Source organism: Protopterus annectens, chromosome 4.part0 (genome assembly GCF_019279795.1).
Source record: "Protopterus annectens isolate FY-2018-M chromosome 4.part0, PAN1.0, whole genome shotgun sequence".
NCBI classification, from domain to species: Eukaryota; Metazoa; Chordata; order Ceratodontiformes; family Protopteridae; genus Protopterus; species Protopterus annectens.
In genome coordinates this window covers 930,820,046-930,834,192 of record NC_056733.1, presented here as the reverse complement: position 1 = coordinate 930,834,192, position 14,147 = coordinate 930,820,046, and the positions used below count along the sequence as shown (strand labels likewise).

Sequence of the window (14,147 nt, the reverse complement as noted above, 5' to 3'; positions counted from 1 at the left end):
ATGACCTTGCTAATACAGAGCCCCTTCCCAAAGATATCTTGTTTCCTATAACATACCTACGGACTTCCTTTCACTCTCAGATTAAAACAGTCAATATAAGACTAACAACATTGCAGAATTTTTGTTTGGAAGTGGCAAAAAAAAAAAATCAAAATAATTCCTCACGTTCAGCTAAAAAGAAATACTTAGAATATTAATGAGTCAGAAAATGTACCATAGGAAACCACAGCCACGAAGATGCCAAGCTGAGATCACTGGGATTTCTAGAAGTAAAATAGAGTTCTGCCATTTCAAGTCCATTTTCTGGCCATTTTCCCTGTTAAAGAAAAGTAAAACATATTCATAAACATTTGAAAAGAATACTTTTTCCTAAATGGAATCTGCTGTTGCTTAAATTTTACCTTTTCAGTTAATTCAAGACTTCGAGCTTTGTTTTCCAGCCATTTTGATAGTGGTTTCTAAAATGAGAACATATACATTAATAATGAATGCGCATGTTGACATTTAATTAAAGCAGCTTATTAATAACTACTGCAAACATTCATAAAAATCAGAACATAATGAAACTGAGTTAATTTTAAAAGTCACTACATATCTTTATCAGTAAGAAAACAGCTGGCCCTCTAACAGGAAAGTTTCATAATCTACCTGGAAAGAAAAGGTATACAGAGGATTTTGATTGTACATTTGTGTGACTACACACAGTATAACAACAAAAGGATGACTGCTGCAGTATCACTCAGTGTTCTGAAGTATTAGCTGGAGGCAGCCATCCTGACTTGAAGAGCTTTCAGACATCCCTAAAGTGAACTTAAAACTCTTCCTCTGCCTCTGCCCAGGACATCATGGTGATGTCATTCTAAAGAGAATGCATCTCCAGATCTTTTCATAGGTAGGTACTAGGATATCGGCCCTAGGGCCTATACAAGCCTAGCCAAAATGTTTCCTGGTTTTCAGCACCCAATAAAGTTATTTTCCTGCGCCCCTGTCGAGCAGAGCCACAGAGGTGATCCCTGGGGTGAATTTCCTATTTCCCATCCAATTGTCTAGATTTCTCTTAAAGAGGGCTAATGAGGAGCTTTGCTTGACGTGAATGGGTAGTTTGTTCCAGAGCATGGGGAGTCTCTGGGACAGGAATCTAACCCTCCAGCATGTTCTGTTTATTGTGGTGGCAAGGTTCAGGTCCCTGGAGAGTGTGGCACGGACAGATTGGGGTCTCTAAGTGCAGCATGCCCATCAGAACTGGGTTTGACATGGCCTTGTATGTTAGGCAGAGGTCACCTCTGAGTAGGCAATAAGCGGCGGAGTAGAGCTGGAGTTTTTTTGAGGCGGTCTGCGTATGTCATCTGTTTGAGGCCGCTAGTCCTCTTAGTGAGGTATTTCTGTGGCCTTTCCAGTTACTGCTGATGTCTTGCGAGGTACATGCCAAATGGAGCGTTGTACTCTATGATGGGTCTGAAGAGGGCAGAGTAGAGAGGAACAATGACCTCTTTTTTTTTTTCTGAAGTAGAACCCTTTAGTGATAAGGTGTGCCACACAGAAGAATTTCCTGGCTACTGTGGCAATGCGATTGTCAAAGGAGAGACTAGTGTCAACCTGTATTCCAAGGTCTCATCACATTTTGGGTGTTAAGTATGCTACCGTCTATGTGGTAGTTCATGGGTACAGTGTTTTCAAGCCACCTGCATACAATATGCAGACGATTCTACACTAATATGCTCATCTAACTCCATATCAGAACTACATTGCCTAACCCAAAATGTATTTAACTCAATAGAGACATGGTTCTCAACACGTTGCCTCCTTCTCAATGTTAAAAAAACCAAGCTCTTACTCTTCACACCCACCAATAGGTCTCCCTCCTTAGATTTCTCAGTCAGTTCCAATAATAACTCCCTTATATCCCCTGACCCTACCACAAAACTGTTAGGAATAACTATTGACAATAACCTTAATTTTGATAGCCACATAAACAACACCATAAAGGCAGTTAACAGGAAAATAGGCTCCTTATATAGAATCAAATCTTTCTCAACTCCAACAGCTAGAGCTAAGATTGCTCACACCAACTTAAACTCTTCTGTACGCCTCACCCATATACACTAACCTAAAGAAAAATAATCTCATCAAACTAGCTAATTCCTACAACAGCATAGCCAGATTTGCCACAGGCAATCCCTTCCGAACTCATCACGGTCTTAATCTGCAGCACCTAGGCTGTCTTGAACTACAAAACAACCTAATATTCTCCCAACTCACCACTGCCCACAAGATATTCTACCAACCTAACAGCACTCCCATACTCTCCATCCTCATAACCCCCTACAAAAATCTAAATTCACTACGCTCATCTAACAAACGTCTAGCCAGCATAAGTAAAACCAACAACCTAGCTGGAGCTTCCCTGTTTTCTAATACAGTGGGTAAAAACTGGAACCTATTACCTAATGAACTAACACTCTCTTCCTTACCTCTCTGTAAACAAAACCTCGAAAGACACCTAATAACACATTGGTTATGCCCTTGCAATAACCCTGACTAATCTCTGCTTTCTCCATCCATCTCTCTCTCTCACCACACTTACTCCTACTTTACTGCTTACCCCCTAGAAGCAGGCCTGATACTAGTAAACACCTTCTACACCTTACCTTGATGAAATACAATTCTCTTTTATCTCACTGTATAATAGCTTCTCTTTACTGTATCTAAATTCTATAATATAAATGACTTGTTGACTTGTATGTGTTGTAATTTTTTGCAAATCTTCATTATTACTGTAACAATTGTGATCTATTTGCCCCTAAAATTTGTAATGTTTCTTTTCATGATTTTTAACATTGTAAACGTTTGGAGCCTTTCTCCCCGGGCCTCTACTGAAAATGGAAATAAATCCAGTTAGACTAGCCCGGTCAACAAATGCAAAATAAAAATAAATGAATATACTTTTTGGCATTGAGCTTGAGGCCATGACTTTGACACCAAGCATCAGTCTCAGTGAAGCCCTTTTGTAGAATTTCCACATCATTAGGCAATTCTATTATGGCTCCTAGCTTGCAGTCTTCTGCAAACTTTGTTAGCCAAAGACCTGCTGTAGTAGCCTGGACTTCTGAGAAATAGATGCCAAAAAGGAGAGGAACCAGGACTGAACCCTGTGGTACTCCGCTTGTCACTGGTTTGAAGTTGGATTTGGAATTGGCTACTTTCACTGTGTGGGTTGTGTCAGTTAGCCACCCATCTTGTGACATACGGATTTATGCCCAGTCTAGTGAGTTTATCTATAATTCCAGAGTGGAGGATGGTGTTGAAAGCCTTGGCGAGGTCAAGACAGGCTGTCTGCACCACCTTACCCTCATCCACGGCTCTAGTGACTGCTTCAAAGAAGTCAATCAGCTTTAGGAGACATGATCTACCTTTTACAAACCTGAATTGAGTGGGGTCCAGTGTTTGCAGGTTACTTATGTCTTTGTTTATAAGGTCCATGATGATACATTCCATGGCCTTGCAGACTAGGCTCGTTAGGCTAATGGGGCGGTAGTTCCTGGGGTCCGTGGTGGTGCTCCCTTTGTGGAGTGGGATAAATGTCGCTGTGTGCCATTCAGTAGACACAAACCCTGAAGTGAGGCTATGATTGAACATGGTAGTTAGGTGGGGTGCCAGTTCATTCTGTAGTTCGTGTAGAATGCAGCCTGGGATGTTGTCTGTTCCCAAGGATGCTGTGTTTTTGGCTTTGGAGAGTGCGGTTTTAACTTGTGCATCCGTGATTACAGGGGATATGCATTCTTTCAGTATAGGGATGGGCCCTTCAGGGGTGGGGGGCAAAGTTTGCACTGAACCTATCTGCCAGGATGTTGGTAATATCATTTGGTTCTGTATATCTAGTCCTGTTGTTCTGCAGCTTGGAGCAGATCTGAGTGTTGCCACTGAGATTCTTGACATAGCTGTAGAATGCTTTGTGGCTGTCTTTAGAATTAGTGGCAATTTTATTTCTGTAGCTGGCTTTGGAGGCTTTTATGAGGGATCACAGCTTCTTACTGAAGCTGAACAGGGAGTTCCTGTAATCAGGGGATTTTACTATTTTTCGCAACAGCTTCTTCCTTCTGTTGTAGAGTTTGTTTATGGCAGGGGACCATCAGAATGGCTTTCTTTTTTTGGAGGATAGTGTCTTGGTTCTGTTGAGGATGGCATGATCCATGCACTCATGTATGTGTTTATACAGTGCATTTGTATAGGATTCAGCAGTCGTACCTCTATTATTCGTCTGCACGGGTGTAGTGAAGTTTGCCACTTCTGTCTTAAGAAGAGTGAAGTTGGCTTTGAAGAAGTTTTTTACAGTGGTTTCTTTAATGGGGGTGGAGGTGGAATATTGATGTCTAGGGTGATTAGCTTATGGTCAGATCTGACCAGTGAGGAGGTGACCTCTGGTGTGGACAATCTGTTACCCATGTTGGTAATGACAAGGTCCAGGATATTGCTGCTCCTGGTGCGGGTATGGACAAGCTGATCCAGGGCATTGGAATTTATGAATTCCAGAAAGCGTTGAGCTAATTAGTTAGTACTTGAGTAGTTTTCCCATTTGATGGTCGGGTAGTTGAAATCTCCCATTATTAGGGTATTGGGCTGCACCTTAATATTATCCAGTATATCAAGGAACATGGAGTGGGCATCGTGGGGGATCTGTAGCAAGCTACAACCTGGATTGCAGTCTTGCCCAGTGTTAGCTGCACTTGGATAATTCCAGATACATTATGTTGACCAACTAGCCTGGAGGTGTGGATATCCTTAATTAATATGGACACTCCTCCTTTAGTGTTTCGGCCCAGGTTAGGTGGCTGAAAAGTGTGGCATGAATTATAGTCTGGTACTTCAGGGGTGCTCCCTGAAGCCTTGAACCAGGTTTCTGTTACTGCACAAATGTTGATGTTCTCCATATTGAGGAGTGCCTCGAGTGAGTGCATTTTGAGCTTTAGACTTCTAGCACTGAGTAGCACTACCCTCAGTTTTTGCTTGCGTGTACTTGCTATGGTGGTGGGTTTGTTGTTTGAACCTTGCCTAAAAAAGGCACTATAGGGATGGCAACAGCCTTAGCCAGTATCCGGAATCCCAGGGGCGACAGATGCAGGCCATCGCTGGCAAAACATCATGGTCTGTCGATCATGTTGTCCCAAGCAGATAGATACTGGATCCCCTTTGAATGACACCAGAAGCTTAGTCAATTATTCAAGTCAATAATTTTTTCCTTGTACAGTGGGTATCATTCTGGGCGATGGCAGGATGCTACTCAGGGCTAGGGACATACCTGCCTTGGCTACATGATCTGAGAGCTCTTCCATGTCTCTCTTCATGTAGTCCAGGGAGGTACGTCTCAGGTCATTCACACCAACATGGACAATGAGAGAGTCATATTTGTACTTGTTGTAGAGTGACCTGAGTGCATGCTTTATGTGGCAGATCCTGTCACTCAACATGCAGCTGATAGTAACCTTCTCCTTGTTTACCCTGGTAAGTGGGACATCAGTGTGCCTGACTATAGAGTCACCTATGACAAGTGTGCTGGGTAAGTTGTTTTGCCTTAAGGTCTGAGGTTGAGAGGCACACTGATTTTGTGGTCTATGTGTCGTTTGGATAGTGGGGTGGTGGTGGTTGCTTGCATTTCTGCTTTGGAAGTCTCTGTTTGGGCAGATTTTTACTGAGAGCCTCCGTGAATGTGTGTGTTTTCTGTTACTTATGTGTTGGTTTAGGTGGTGTACAATTTGACGGACTGTGTGTTGAGTATGGTGTGGTGTAGGTGTTTATCTTCTCCTCTTGACTGCCTAATCCAGTCTTGACTAGAGAGAGCTTGGCTTCCAGTTTGGTTATATAATTGCATCTCTCACAGGTTGTAGTGTTGGGTAGTAGTAGGAGTGGGTTGTTGGTGTACATGAGGCAACTGTTACATTGCCTCAAGATGCCCAGATTCATCAGGCAGACAGGAGAAAACACCAGGAGCTGACCCTTACACATGCATAGATAGGTGCTTTTTAATTTAAGTACTAAAAACATTTCTCCTCTTGACAAGTGATGAAAGTTGAGTGCTGTAGTAATTTGTAGTTTGTTTAGTGCTTGCAGCAAGTTTTGAACAAGTGCTGAGCACAAGGATGCAGTATTGAGTGCTAAAACTAGAAAACTGACTAGTTCTAAGGGAAAATTTGAAGAGTAGACTTTCTGGCACCGAGAAATGTTTAACCCTACTTAAATGAAGCGCAAACACGGGTTTTCAAACAGAAAGATGAAAGGGATAGAAATAGCCCAAAATGGCTAATAAAACTACCGTTTATGAGCTGAAACCACTCCTCCAGCGACAGATAGGTTGTTCCAAAGCTCACCACTGTCAATGATGAACAGAGAAGCTTCCCTCTATCCTAGAAAGGTCAGGGCAACACAGGAACTTACATACAACCCAGAATTCAGCAAAATCTGAAAACCAGACTTTACTAGTTCTAGAAAGCCGGGAAACGAGTAGAGGGATAGGATTATTTATTTATTTTTTTAAAGTTAAAGCAAATACAGCAATTAACACACTTTTAACACAGAAAACAGGCTATCGCACTTGAGTGTGTAGCCCTTTACAGTTAAACAGATGAAAAACGCTAATTTAAAGTGCAAACAGTACAAGATTTCAAAAACAGTTCCGATAAGTAGCAAAGTTAATAAAAAAAGTGGTCGGAATAATTCAGTCTAAAGATATCACTGGCAAGTGTGCCCTGGACAGAACAGATAAGATATATAGGTTGTGTAAACCCATCTCTTTAGTCTTACTTAAGAGTATGCTGGGAGAGGGAAAGTGGGGTTTGAAAGTACCCTGTAAGTCTAGAAAGCAGGCCGACTGATAAGAATAACATGTTTCAAAGTTCTTTAGTGAGGAAAAAGCAAAAGAAAAATAGATGAACCATCTCTTCATCTCCTTCATATATATCCTACTATATAACAAAAAAAAAAAAGACTCTGAGCAGTGCATAAAGAACAACTTCGCTGTACATTGCTACCCACAATGCTTAAAAGGTGGACATCCGGGGGGGTGGTGAATGGAAACTTATAATGCAGCTGTATCTCTTCTGTTCAGCTATATACTGCTAAGGTAAGTGCACTCGTGCAGCTGTGCTGTGTGCGTCACAAGGATCACTGCAGCAGTATTAACATCATAATGCAATCAGCTATATCTTTAACCAACAAGGAAGCTGCACCAAAGCACAGTCAATAATGCTTAATAAACTTTGAGTAAGTGCTTCCAGGAACCCCATCCGCTTCTTCGGACTCTAAAACCTATTACACATCTAAAACAGTACTTAAAAAAAATCAAAAACTGAGCAGCCAATAAGATGCTTCCAACTGACAATGTAGATGAAGCATTTTGGCCTCACAGAGGGGTTCCCAGTGGGTGTGAGTGTACATCAGGGTTCATCTCTGAGCCAACTGCTGTTCATACTGGTGATGGACTACATTAGCAAACAGGTTGGAGGGTAGGGATCAGCAAAGCTGCTGTATGCAGATCATGTGGCAGTACAGGCGGACTCTGAGCTAGAACTTCATCAAAGGATAGGAGGAATGGAATGCAAATCTGAAAGCACCTGGGATGAAACTAAGCACAAATAAGATGGTGGATAATGGCAAATCAGAAGTAGCTGAGAATAGAGATAGAAGGGAAGATAGTGGAACAGGTAAACAGCTTCAAGTAGCTGGGAGGGGTAATTGAGAAGGGTAGTCTGAATGAAGTGGTCAAAGTTAGAATCAGAGGGGCTGCAGCTAACCGGCATAGAGTATCGGGTGTAGTACAGAAACCTGGGCAGTAAAGACAGAACAGTTGAAGAAGCTAGAGGTGATGGAAATGAAGTGCCTGAGAAGGGTTGTAGGATGCACACTGTGGGACAGGCAAAGAAATGAGGACATAAGAGCAGAAGCCAAAGTAGCTCCAATTCCAGAAAAGATCAAAGAGAACAGATTACGATGGTTTGGGCACATGTGTAGAAAAGCAAAAGACAATCTAGTGAGGAAGATTTGGGACAGACAGGAAGAAGATAAGAGGAAGCAAATATGTCCAGCAAAGAGGTGGATGGATTGTGTGAAAGAAGATCTTCAACAGTTAGGCACGAGGTGTTGAAAAAGGCAGGAGTGTGGCACTGAATCAAGAGAGTTGGCAACATTTAACACGATACTGCAACCCCATGTAGAAAAATGGGGGGAAAAGGGGGGCTAATGATGAAAAACAAAATCACAAACAATTTTCTATGTAATAAAATCTCAACTGGATGCAGCAGTCTGTGAGTCACACGTGCAAATAAAAACCTTCATAAACTGTGTCATGTTCTTTCTATATAAAAATCCTCACATCTGTTAATACAGAAGCAATTGCAACATTTGTTTAAAAAAAAATATTAAATTGTCAGTTAAAACAGGGACACATATACATTAATAGAAAAATAAACCATATCAACATTTTTCCTCTTAGGATAATAGGAGGTTGCTAGGCTAATGGCCTTGGGGCCCTTACAAGCCTAACCAAGAGTTTATCCCCAAAAAGAAACCTCAGCTAGCACTTGCCGCTCCTGTCAATGAGGGACAAAGGTGGAACCCCTGGGACAAATTTGTAGTTTCCCATCCACTCATCAAGGTTGCACTTAAAGAGGGTCAGTGAGGTACTCAGACATGTATGGGAAGTCTATTCCAGAGATGGGCCAGCCCCTGTGAGAGAAACCTGTCTCTCCAGTAGGCTTTGTTGATGTTGCATATTAGATTCAGGCCTTTCAAGCGGGTAATGAGTGAGGAGTTATACTTATGGATATAGAGCATCTCTAGTAGACAAAGTCCGATATTACCTTGTAGGCGAGACATAGATCACCTCTGAGCAATTTGTATGACACAGAGTAGAGTGATAGTGATTTGAGTCTGTCCGCACAGGACAAGTGTTGCGAGGCCATGGATTCTCTTTGTGAGTTATTTCTGTGGCCTTTCTAGTTGGTACATACATTATTATCCATTACGTTTTCTCTTTGTCATCGACTCCAACATTACATAATCGCTCGAGTCATGCCCTCCCTTAAACCTTACTTCTCCTGCACATTATTCTGCATGTATCATTCCAAAAAATTCCATTTATTTTTACATGATTTTCTCATTCCTTTTTTAAAATATCCCACTTCCAGTTTTTACCTCTTACAATATTCAGTACTTCAGATATAGTTGGTTTACAGTTTTGTTTCCATTTTTTTAGAATTCCTTTCTGGTACCCAGCAGACAAACTTAAGGCCTTACTATGCCTTGGTAATTCAGATCTGGTGTTCAGCTCAAAAGAATCATTTCCTTAGTTACAGCCATTTGCTCACCCAATAGTTCTAACAAGAGTACCCCGTAGGGAATTTTTTAAATTTTCCAACTCATTACAATCCCAGAAAACACATTCCCAGTTATCGTTTTATTCCCCATCACACCCCCAACATTTGCTATCAGCCTGAGGAAAAATTCTTTGAAGTTTGTTTGGGATATAAAATAACTACGCAAACATTTCCAGGCAAAGATCCTAAACCTTCTGGACTTTGTTACATACCTGGGAACCATACAGACGTCTTCCCACCTTGTAAATTCCTTTTCCAGTTTCTTTTCCCAATGTCTTCTAACCACATCTGATTGATTCTTATAGCTGTCGTGCAATGTTTTATATACCTTCCTAAATATCCCTTTTTTAAAAGCAGCTCCTGTTATACACTCAACTAAAAACTAACATAGGACTCCCTATCCCCTTCTCGTTGCCCAAATTCTGATATCAATCCCTGGACAGGAAGGCAGTCTTTAACCTGCAGCCCAAACTTCTTCCTGGCCTCATCCCAAACAGAATTTGTTGATATCTTTTTTAATCGAAAGAACAGTACCAGGTTGTAAATGTGTCACAGCGAGGAACAGCAAATGCTTCTACTGAGCGACAGCTCTGTTTGAGTTAAGGCAAGGCTTTGTTCAAATGCTAAGTGTTAGGAAATACTGAAAGTTTTGGCATTAGGTACAACACAGTGGGAAGCAAGTGTTTCTGTGATATGATTAGAGTTAAAGCTAGGGAAGAGAACAGCTTAAGAAGTATGTGTGCAGATGTTTCTGAGTTAGGGTTATAGTAAGGGCTAGCTTAGTTAATAACTTTAGTATAGCTTGGGTAATAACTTTTGTATTGTGTTCGTCTTTGTGTAGGAGTATGGTTAGTGAAAGGGCTGGTAAGGTAATGTCCAGGACTGAGGTTAGGGGCAGTGGCCAAATTAAGGTTAGCATACTTGAATAAGGGGAAACAGAGGAAGAAGCACCAAGGTCTCACTGAAATGTTCCTTGTACTCTGTGGAGGAAGTATCTGTAAAAGCTTTGTAGTTCTCCATCTACGTCAATAACCTTGGATTCTTTGGTATTACTTTTCAGCATTTGCGATATTTTACTCTCCCGTTGGGGGAAGAACATTGTTGAGCTCAGGAGACAAAGGCAATCATACCAAACCTTTAGACGATACTTTTATCATACTGTTATCTTAACCTCATGCATAACACGTACTATCGCTATCTGCCACATGTATGCACTTCCACCAAGGAAGATTCTCATCATGTTTATCAAGACTATCACACCCTAGAAATGGGCCAGTAGCAGCCACGCCCAGTGATACTACATAAAAATGGTCCGTCAGCAGCCATGCCCTGCAACTTTAAATGACAATGGACCGGCAGCAACACAAGGCAACCTCATGCCCCAGTGGAAATAACATCAGTGATAAGTCCGTTATAAAATCCACTTTTGACAAAGAGAGAAACAGGATTTCCTTGATCAGATTTCAGTAGCCACATGAAGTCTTGAATTATCTATTAGAAAAGAGAGAACTTTCCCAATGTTGTACCCAATGGGATCTGTCTCCACTGCACTGCATTCATGTAATTTGATAACTGAACTGCTGGTGTGGGGCAGCCACAAACCAGAACAGCAAAAATGACCTCACAGGCCTCAACTCATCCCTGCCCAGCATTAGTTGCATCCATTAATGATGCTGACAGCTGCATGCAGTCACTGTAGAAAGTAAAATCTCACTTAAAAATAAAATAAAATGCAATCACAGATCTTTGTAAGATAAAGAAATTATTCTACATTAAGGTCACTTGGCCGGTTCTTAAAGGTCACTCCTGTTAAGCAGTGAGAAAGAAACAGAAGAAAAGGAGAAAAAAGTGCCCCTACCTACTCAAAACTGGTGCAGGGGGTCTCAAGTCAGATGGCTGCTAGAAAACTGGGAACTGAAAAAATATAGCATCTAACAACAAACCTAAGCAAAGACAGTCTTACAATAGCCTGTACCAATAAGGTATAACGTACAATAACCAAGATAACTCTATCTTCAACTTTTTTTTCTTTTTTTTTTAATCCATAGTGGTCTCATTTCATCAGCCAAACTAAACAATAGTTCATATGTTTCTGTTATTGCAATGCCTGCTTCAAGGAAAGATTTAAGAATGTCTTCTCAACAAAGGGGATTAATTCTGCCTAAAAAGAGAATAAAAAAAGCATAGCCTATGTTTTTACCTGTCCTTGAGGTACACTTCGTCTTACAAAAGGGATGAAAACATTTTTAAACCAGTGTGTGATTTCCTCTGAAGGGATGTCAGTAGGTATTGCGTTAAGCACTTCTTTAAGACAATGCATATCAAATTGATTCTCAAGCTCAACCTGAAAAGCAGAATAAATAAGTCAACTTATGAAGCACTGATAAAAATAAAAACACCTTTAACATACTAAAGTGATATTGGAAACTGTGTTGTAGTTAAGGACAAAAACAGTGTTGGACATGCTATTGAAAATATTTACTACAAACAGCGTAACCCAATGTTATAACTCTTATTAGCCAGACTATTTAGGGAATGTGTGCAAAATGTTCACAACGTCAAGAGTTTAGTCACACACAATAACCTCAGAATACAAGATGTTAAGTGTAGATGACACAGTCGTTAATACACTCCCACTTCAACTTAACATTTCTCCTAGTTTGGTGTAAAATGACAATCACAAGTCTACTTTATCAAACTGGCTTCCAAGTAAAAGTTTTGGATAAGCAAAGATCTTTAAGAGATTACAGTCTTAGCAGGTGCAACCCCATAATAATGGCGTGTGACAAAGCCAGAGCAGGGGCAACTGCAGTAGGGGGTGGGGAGATGAGTCCTGCATATATGAATACAGAAAGAGAAGTACGACACACTGAAATGCACCAAAGTACAAGCAAAAGAAACATGCAGAGAGCACAGACAACACTGTGCCCCAAAGAAAAAACAACCTTTGACTCAACAACTGATTTTTAGGCACCAACATTCTAATAATGTGGCCTGTTAAGTAGTAAATGCAATTTTACACACAAAGGTAAAATAAATGAATTAATTACCACCATTATATAACAAAATGAGGTTTGTCAGATGATCATTATGATCCATGTTGTTGTTAATGCACAATGAAGATTCTGATGCAGTTGGAAACGTTTTCAAGCCATTCCCTAGGACAGAGGGATAATCACATTCTCAAAACCAGTCATTTACATTCCTTTTCCTTCTCTTAAGCAGTAGTCTCATCTGCCTCCTTCAACCAGAGCAGCCGTCATGTTTTGAGCTTTTAACTATCCCTCACAGTTCCCTTTCTTCCATCTCCCTTATTGTTACAACTGTTTGCATATGAAGCAGCTTTGAGAGATTCCTTCTGCTTTCATCTTCCTGTTATCACTTTCTTCTCTAACTAGAGATTCCTTCTGCTTTCATCCTCCTGTTATCACTTTCTTCACTAACTAGAGACTCCTTCTGCTTTCATCCTCCTGTTATCACTTTCTTCACTAACTAGAGATTCCTTCTGCTTTCATCCTCCTGCTATCACTTTCTTCACTAACTAGAGATTCCTTCTGCTTTCATCCTCCTGTTATCACTTTCTTCACTAACTAGAGATTCCTTCTGCTTTCATCCTCCTGTTATCACTTTCTTCTCTAACTAGAGATTCCTTCTGCTTTCATCTTCCTATTATCACTTTGTTCACTAACTACAGATTCCTTCTGCTTTCATCCTCCTGTTATCACTTTCTTCACTAACTAGATTCCTTCTGCTTTCATCCTCCTGTTATCACTTTCTTCTCTAACTAGAGATTCCTTCTGCTTTCATCCTCCTGTTATCACTTTCTTCACTAACTAGAGATTCCTTCTACTTTCATCTTCCTGTTATCACTTTGTTCACTAACTAGAGATTCCTTCTGCTTTCATCTTCCTGTTATCACTTTCTTCACTAACTAGAGATTCCTTCTGCTTTCATCCTCCTGTTATCACTTTCTTCACTAACTAGAGATTCCTTCTGCTTTCATCTTCCTGTTATCACTTTCTTCACTAACTAGAGATTCCTTCTGCTTTCATCCTCCTGTTATCACTTTCTTCACTAACTAGAGATTCCTTCTGCTTTCATCCTCCTGTTGTCACTTTCTTCACTAACTAGAGATTCCTTCTGCTTTCATCCTCCTGTTATCACTTTCTTCACTAACTAGAGATTCCTTCTGCTTTCATCCTCCTGTTGTCACTTTCTTCACTAACTAGAGATTCCTTCTGCTTTCATCCTCCTGTTATCACTTTCTTCACTAACTAGAGATTCCTTCTGCTTTCATCTTCCTGTTATCACTTTCTTCACTAACTAGAGATTCCTTCTGCTTTCATCCTCCTGTTATCACTTTCTTCACTAACTACAGATTCCTTCTGCTTTCATCCTCCTGTTAACACTTTCTTCACTAACTAGAGATTCCTTCTGCTTTCATCCTCCTGTTATCACTTTCTTCACTAACTAGAGATTCCTTCTGCTTTCATCCTCCTGTTATCACTTTCTTCACTAACTAGAGATTCCTTCTGCTTTCATCCTCCTGTTATCACTTTCTTCACTAACTAGAGATTCCTTCTGCTTTCATCCTCCTGTTATCACTTTCTTCACTAACTAGAGATTCCTTCTGCTTTCATCTTCCTGTTATCACTTTCTTCACTAACTAGAGATTCCTTCTGCTTTCATCCTCCTGTTATCACTTTCTTCACTAACTACAGATTCCTTCTGCTTTCATCCTCCTGTTAACACTTTCTTCACTAACTAGAGATTCCTTCTGCT

The 14,147-nt window shown here is 40.6% G+C and overlaps 1 protein-coding gene across 1 annotated transcript in view; it reads right to left on the bottom strand.

Annotated features, from left to right (window-relative positions):
• Window positions 1–14,147, bottom strand: part of KNTC1 (kinetochore associated 1) — a 3,090,908-nt gene that overhangs the window by 2,222,170 nt on the left and 854,591 nt on the right. The window contains exons 22-24 of the mRNA XM_044068909.1: window positions 11,566–11,709; window positions 402–458; window positions 215–316 (exon numbers count right to left, since the gene is read on the bottom strand). Of these exons, the coding sequence (XP_043924844.1) occupies window positions 215–316; window positions 402–458; window positions 11,566–11,709 (303 nt within the window). The remainder of the gene's footprint in view (window positions 1–214; window positions 317–401; window positions 459–11,565; window positions 11,710–14,147) is intronic.